Source organism: Anoplolepis gracilipes, chromosome 15 (genome assembly GCF_047496725.1).
Source record: "Anoplolepis gracilipes chromosome 15, ASM4749672v1, whole genome shotgun sequence".
Taxonomy (NCBI): domain Eukaryota; kingdom Metazoa; phylum Arthropoda; class Insecta; order Hymenoptera; family Formicidae; genus Anoplolepis; species Anoplolepis gracilipes.
Window position 1 is genome coordinate 22,501 of NC_132984.1, and position 7,500 is coordinate 30,000.

At 36.2% G+C, this 7,500-nt stretch overlaps 1 protein-coding gene across 4 annotated transcripts in view; it reads right to left on the reverse strand.

Moving 5' to 3' along the window:
- Positions 1 to 268: 268 nt before the first annotated feature.
- Top1 (DNA topoisomerase 1) overlaps positions 269 to 7,500 on the reverse strand; it is a 9,118-nt gene continuing 1,886 nt past the window's right edge. For 2 of the 4 annotated variants that reach the window (XM_072906754.1, XM_072906753.1), the window contains 10 exons: positions 7,128 to 7,500; positions 6,710 to 7,029; positions 6,482 to 6,621; positions 6,210 to 6,410; positions 5,721 to 5,894; positions 5,460 to 5,548; positions 3,582 to 4,555; positions 2,522 to 2,972; positions 1,666 to 1,815; positions 269 to 1,394 (listed from right to left, as the gene is read on the reverse strand). In XM_072906754.1, coding sequence (XP_072762855.1) covers positions 1,292 to 1,394; positions 1,666 to 1,815; positions 2,522 to 2,972; positions 3,582 to 4,555; positions 5,460 to 5,548; positions 5,721 to 5,894; positions 6,210 to 6,410; positions 6,482 to 6,621; positions 6,710 to 7,029; positions 7,128 to 7,500 — 2,975 coding nt within the window. In that variant the 3' untranslated portion in view covers positions 269 to 1,291. Of the gene's footprint in view, positions 1,395 to 1,665; positions 1,816 to 2,521; positions 2,973 to 3,581; positions 4,556 to 4,707; positions 5,381 to 5,459; positions 5,549 to 5,720; positions 5,895 to 6,209; positions 6,411 to 6,481; positions 6,622 to 6,709; positions 7,030 to 7,127 lie in introns of those variants that run through there. The other 2 variants (XM_072906755.1, XM_072906756.1) reach the window with 2 other exon arrangements.

Here is a 7,500-nt window from a genome sequence, read left to right on the forward strand (position 1 = left end):
CTAAAAAATTTAAGGATAGGACATATTTTTCGTTTATTTTTATAGCTTAGAGATATCACCTTTTATAAAGCATAAATTTGCTAAAGTCATTTGCGACAAGTCATTTAAATATAAATTTCGCTATTTTATACTATTCATGAGGGGAGAAGGGAGGGTGAGGGGAGAGGGTGGAGGTGAGGGTGGGAGGATGGACGAATCTCGATCCCGCGAAAATCTACTATCTTCTGCTTTTCCATTTATATCAAAAATGTGCACAATATCGAATATACCCTACATACATATAATATCGTCGTCATATACGGTATTGTAAAATGTAAATGTGCTATTTGATGAACGATATTATCATACATTTATGAAAGAAACAATTATGTGTATGTATACGCGCGCGTATATACGCTTTAAGAGAATATAAAATTTATCAGCTGCCTCATCCGCAATAGTTGTTTTCTTTTTTTTTCTCCTTAATATATATTATAAATTGTGTCCCCCGTCTCACTCGCATGAATATCTCCTATATATGTACAACAGCGCACCTATATCTTGTTGTACATACTCCATGGCATGCCAAAGTTAGCGCAAGATACATTAAACTATTTCGCACTTTTTGCAGCTGCATTAATCGCTGCTGCATATACCTGCATGCCTATGAATTTAAACGCTTTTTAGCACAAATTTGGAGTGCAACTTTCCTAATCTCATACATGTTCAGAATAAATTTCTATCTAAACAAAATCAAATCAAAGCTCTCCTCGCGCTTTCACTTGAAATCTATTTGCAATTTTCTCCTGCTTATTCTTGTCGATTTTACATCCGAGTACTGTACATATGCACGAAGTAGCACATAGACGAACAAGCTAGCCGGACGTGGCTGAAACACAATTTTCCAAAACAAGCGCGTATGATTGACTCGAAGATTGGCGGGTTTATATTCCGCATTTAATTACATCATTAGGTATATAGTCGCGCTTCTCATCCCTCATGATTTAATGCACGCGTGCCATACACCATCCTACAGAAAATATGTTCGCGACACACTTTCTCACATTTATATTTCGTAAATGTAAAAAATGTTTTTCCCATACATGCACGCATACGCATACACACAACACACGCACACACACGTCCGCACACGCATGCATGCACGCACTTTTTGTTTTTTTCTTTTCTTTTTTTCTTTTTTTTTTTCCAAGTCTCCCAGTTTCTCGTTACAACATAAAATTCACTAGATACATTGTCAATAGAAGATGTCTTCTTTTTGTAGACAATCAGGCGACGTAAATGACTCGCACAGTTAAAACACATAATCAGGACCTGCCATATCTATCGCCCATCGAAACTTGTCCCTCTGAGTCTTGTTGTAAATCTTCTCGATAGGTACATTATGTTTCTTACACCTGAAATAAAAGTAAATATTTGTAGAATCGTAGAAAATAAAACGTAAAAACAAATACGAAACAGTACTAAACAAATATCAGGATAATATTAAAGAAGAAAATTTATTAGTTAAATTATATAATTTACTATTTTTAATGTATATTATGCGCGCGCGCGTGTGTAGATGTGTATAGAAATGTACAATAAAGTAAAATATAAAATAACAAAAAAAACTAATGTACAAAATTAGAAATGTAAACATAAACAAAAATATAAAATGTTTGTTTTTACCATGCAACGGAAATTCTTGGATCAAGATAGTTCAGCTTAGAAGTCCCTAACGCGATCTCTTTGTTTTCTTCTCGGTCTGTTGCCTGGACTTCCAACTTTGTCAATTGTTCCTTCAATCTTTCCAATTGTTTTTTCTTCTTTTCATATGTTCTGTAACAGCAATAATAACAAACAATATATTCACAATGCAAACACATTTACACCTATATTTACACATATATGCGCAAGCCGCGTTATATTTAAAGAAAGAAGAAAATATATATCCAAAGAAAAAATTTATTTAAGGCTTCTCTATACATGTTGAATCATGGTGTCAGACAAATGGCGACAAATAATCGAGTTTAAATTCTTACGAAATACATTGAAATAAATAAGTATTTTGAATGCAATCACTCGTGTTCGATAATATAGATTAGTAAAATACCCTGAAAACTATTTTTTTTCCTCCCCGTTATCTTGTGTACAAATAATTTACACGTGTCCTGCACTTTCAGGTTAGGCGAAAATAGACCTTACGACGATTAACCAAGATTTACAGCTTCATTTATTAATTTCACAAATTTCACTAAAAAAGAGGGTTTTCGGCGTATTTTCCTATTATCGATGATGAACATGAGTGGTCGCATTAAAAAAAACCTTATTTATTTTGATAGATTTTGCCAAAACATAAAACTTATTAAATTATACTAAACATGAAGTTTATCAGTTGCATATTGCAATAGAGAGTGTTGTGTAAGGAGGAAGAAGGTGCGCGCGCGTGTATAAATTATAATATAGGTAGAAATTTATGTTTCATACGCGTCTATGCAATATACGCAATGTCTTAGAGATTATAATAAATAAAAAAATAACCTACACTTTCTCCTTCACTGAGCCGTGTTTAGCATCCCGTTTGGCGTCCTTCACTTGCAACTCACACTCGGCTATCGCTTCTTTCTTCGCATCAATTTTAGCCTTGAGGTTTTCCATGGATTTCGCGTGCGTTTTTGGCACGGAACGCTGATGATTACATAATATAGCGACCGCGCGATTAGCTCGATTGTACGAAAGAATCTTTTCCGCCTCCGTGTCGTTCGGATCAGTCAGTTTATCAAGTTGCTGCTGCAACGTCCATGACGCGTTGTAAGTTCTGAACACTTTGGCGGTGAGACCTTCCATTAACTCGTTCAAGTGTTTGTTCATCACAGTAGTATTGAGACGATCGAACAGATCATCTCCTGGTGATTTATTCTCCATAAAGAGTTGCAAGTTCTTAAAGACGCGCTTTTCCACCGGCACTTCGTTGTAATATCGTATAGAATCTTTACCTGTAAAGTTATTTTCGTAAACGTTACATGAAATCGAAAAAAAAAAAAAAAAAAAAAAAAAAAAAAAAATAAGACACAACAAAATACAAAATATATACAAGAGAAAGTTTATGTTTTACTTTATATTATAAATAAAATATAAAAAATAAAATGGTCCTTTTTGCACAATTATACATATATCCTGCACACAAAGTACATGCACGCACGCACTGTCTCTTTGTGATATAAAAAGTTTTAATTGCTTATAATTCAAAAACTGTCAACTGTTTTAGCACTTTTAAAGAATTGATTTCAAATTCATTCATAAAGTATACATTACTAAAATTAAAATCCTACGTGCGAGTGTGCGTACGTAGCGTACATGTGCATAAATAAACTGTTTCTCTTATAATATATTGCACAATTAGTTCTTAATATATATATCTATGTGTATGTGTGTGTGTGTGTGTGTGTGTGTGTGTGTGTGTGTGTGTGTGTGTGTGTGTGTGTGTGTGTGTGTGTGGTGTGTGTGTGTGTGTGTTATGTGTGATATGAAGATTAAAAGATATAATTGTGTTAATTGTACATGTATAATAATAATTTCTCGAGTTCCTCGACAAGAGCATTTACCTAAGAAATCAAACACAACGACGTATTCCTTGCCGTCCTTCTGCTCATGCAACTGAATGTGCTCTACTCGCAACGAGCAACAACCTACGGTATCCGCCTGATCTTCATCCTTTTCGTTACCGGCTCTGAGCGCCAGCTTGTCGATAAAATACAGGGCGACAGCACGCTGCCTAATACGCATCTCTTTGCTCTTCCAATCCTCCCGATACTCTGCACGAATCTTGTCGATCGACTGTGCCAATTTCCGCGCGGTCTCGTACTTTTGCCAGTCCTTTTCGCCCTTGAGTTTGCTGGACGGATTTAGCATCACATATTTTACTTGACCCTGAATATTCTCCGTCCAAGACGCGAGCCATGTAACGTTGGGATCGTGTCGCACCTCTTTCCACTTGTGGCCGGTTGGCGGTTTTGGTATATTTGAGTCTTTCGAACAATTGATAAGCACATCCTCTGGTATTACACGCTTCTTTAACTTGCCCATCTTAGGATGCTCGCCGCGACCTCTGAACAAGCCAGGCGGCTCAATCTTGAAATTACCGATCTTCTCCTTGTGACCGTCGATGGTGCAGAAGCCGTATTCCTTCTGAATTTCCTCATTCTTTTCTTTAATCTTCTGCTTCTCCTCTTTCGTCATGGCCTTGCGTTCCTCGCTCTTTTGCAAGAAGTATGTGTGCATCTCTTTAAAGTTACACTTGAATAGATCGGTAATCTTGGCGCGTTCCGATTCAGTCATCACCTCCCGCCAATCATGAAAGAAATTATTATTGAACGCATCCTTGGTCGTGTAGTCATGATCCAGCATGCGTGCATAAAAAGTTGCAACCTCCTCCGTATCTTGACTCAGCTTCATCTCCTTGCCATTGTAATAGAACTTTACAGTGGGTGGCAATGGTTCATAGGGTGGCGCAAACACTGGTCCTTTGTGCTCCAAGAAATGCCATTTTGTACCGTCGCTTTTCTTCTCCTCTTCCCACCTGGGAAGAAAGCAATTACAATGTTAAATACGAAATTACTGCTAAATGATTCTAATGTGGAGAGATTGTTATGACGCAAGATAAATATGTGTTATACAATAATATATCGTAAGAGATAAAAACATTAAAAACATTGTTGCACACGAATTAACCTTACAAGTGCTTGATATTTTCTTGTCTTGTAGCTATAACTATAGCTATAACTATAGCTGCTTCCGATGTTGCATTTCATAAAAAAATAAATCATATTTTTTATAGAGCTCCTCATTATATTCTATCGTCATTCACATTTTTTTTTTTTTTTTTATATAAAGGAAGATTCACACACGATACGTACGAACCGAACCAAAGTGTCGGGTACGGGGTACGACGTACGGAGATGCAAGTTAGGTTAGGTTAGGTTGGGTTGGATTAGGTTACGGTTAGTTATTCGAGCGCGACATACAATATCCAATATCTAGAAACTCGCAATTCCGACGACACGATTTTGTTCCGAGTTCCGAGAGAACAGATGTTATTAAGCAAGGTTAGGTACCGTAAAGAGCATATACGTTTTATTACACATCTCCTCGCAGTCTAATTGACCAATGAGGACAAAGAAATTTTTTCTTCTCTTGTTTCGATTGGTCAATTTAACGTTACTTCATCAAACGGAGAGTAGAATTTCCGAACGCATTCCCGACTGTGGTCGCTCAAACTGTGGCAACTCTAGTTCACGAGCAAATTTTGAAACGCAACTCGGAAATCGGAAGAACATAGTCACATGACCGATTTTGCACTTGTAATTGCACTTTATAATGCATTCCGCCCTGATCGATTAAAGCAAAGAATTTTTCAACCTTGAAACGAAAAATAGTGTCGAGCAGAAAGGAAATGCCTAATTTCGAATTAAAAATATTTATACCATTTCCAAACTTCTTGCTCCTCTTCCTGCTTCTTTTTTCTTGGACTCGTGCTTTCTCCTTTTGCCTTTGCATATTTTTTCTTCGACTTCTGTAACAAATATGCTATAAAGTGAATTCGGCACATAGTTTGTTTTTTTGCAAAGTTGATTCGTAAAAAATATAATAGAGAAATTTTGTTGTGTGTGTGTGTGTGTGTGTGTGTGTGTGTGTGTGTGTGTGTGTGTGTGTGTGTGTGTGTGTGTGTGTATGTGTGTCTATACCTCTTCGGACTCTGCTTCAGAATCGTCGTTGTCCCCGTCGTGTTTTCGTTTCTTCTTCTTGGTCTTGGAGCTAGTCACTTTTTTAGATTTCTTACGCGCCGACAGTGGTACATCTTCATCTTCGTCCGACTCTATCTTCCTCTTTACACTCGGCGACACTTTCGACCGCGAGGACTGTATGTAGATATATATATATATATATATTTACATATACAGATATACATATCAATATATATATATATATATATATATATATATATATATATATATATATTTAATTGAATTGAAAGACTAAATCAATACATTAAAATTACAAAAAAAAAAAAAAAAAAAAATAAAAATAATAATTTATACATAAAAACGTGATAATATAAAATATTTATACTGTGATAGAGAAAATACTGAAAAAAATCAACATAATAAATAATTTCCAATTACTTTCTTTTTCTTCTACATTCACGCGATTGATATAATTAAAATGAAATTTACTAATGGTTTATCTTCTTCCGAATCCTCTTCTGTCTTTAAAGTCGTGTTGTGAAGATCCGATAGTCTGGTATCGTTTCCATCCGTCGAGTCCATACTAGCGTCTTCTTTAACGACTTCCTCGTCATCGTCCTCCTCTTTGATATAGAGCGGCCGCTCACCACCGCTGTCGTCATCATCTTCCAGTTCTAGCGTCAAAGGTTCCTGAGAAAAAAATTTTGCTCTTTACACAATTTTTCTTTTTTTTTAATCTTTCCGAAAACGAAATCGCTTACTTCTTTTATCTCTGGCTTGACTTCCAGGTTATAATGAAACCTTTCGTTGGTTGCATGATTCAGCTTCACATCCGTTTCTTCCTTTATTTTAATTTCTTCCTTATCCTTGTCCCTTTTTTCCTTTTCGTCACGATGTTTAGCTACAATTCGAACACGAGCGATTAAGGAGAGGATATTTGAAATTGAATATTTGAATGCAGACATATTTCTATTTTTATTACTCCTTACATTTGTCCTTTTCGTGTCGGTGGCGATCTTTATCTTTTTCATGACGATGCTGCTTATCCTTGCTGCTGGACGAGCTTTCTCTATGCTTGTCTTTGTCCTTCTCCGACGAACGATGTTTCTCTTTATCGCCCGAAGAATGAGAAGTGGAATGTCTATCTTTGTCTCTCTCGGATGAATGCTTTTTGCTATCTCTCTCCTTGTCCTTCGAGAAATTTCGATCCTTGTCTTTGTCACGCGAACTAGAATTTAAGGAACTATTATGTCTGTACTTATCTTTATCTTTGCTCTTTGAATCCTTGTCCTTAGAACTGTTGTGATGTCTGGAAGGAAGAACATTTGCAAAAACAAATATTATTTAGCAACTTGAATAAAATACATGTCAATTAATTCGCTTAAAACATTCCTTCTTTTATTTTACCTGTCTTTGTTCTTAGAGCTTGAACTTGATTTGTGATGATGATCCTTGCTTTTGTCTTTATCTTTGTTGGACAAACTGCTGCTACTCTTATGCTCCTTATCTTTATCCTTACTAGAAGAGCTTTTTTTATCTTTGTCTTTATCCTTCGTACCGCTGCTATCATGTTTCTCCTTGTCCTTTACAGAACTGGAACTATGTCTATGCCTGTCCTTGTCCTTATCCTTATCTCTGTGTTCGCTCTTGTGATTCTTCTCTTTCTCCTTGCTCCTATCCTTGTCTTTGTGATCCGATTTGTGAGACCGTTCTCTGTCTCTATGCTCGGACTTGTGCTCTCTCTTTTTATTGAAACCATTGGACATGCCATTGATATGAT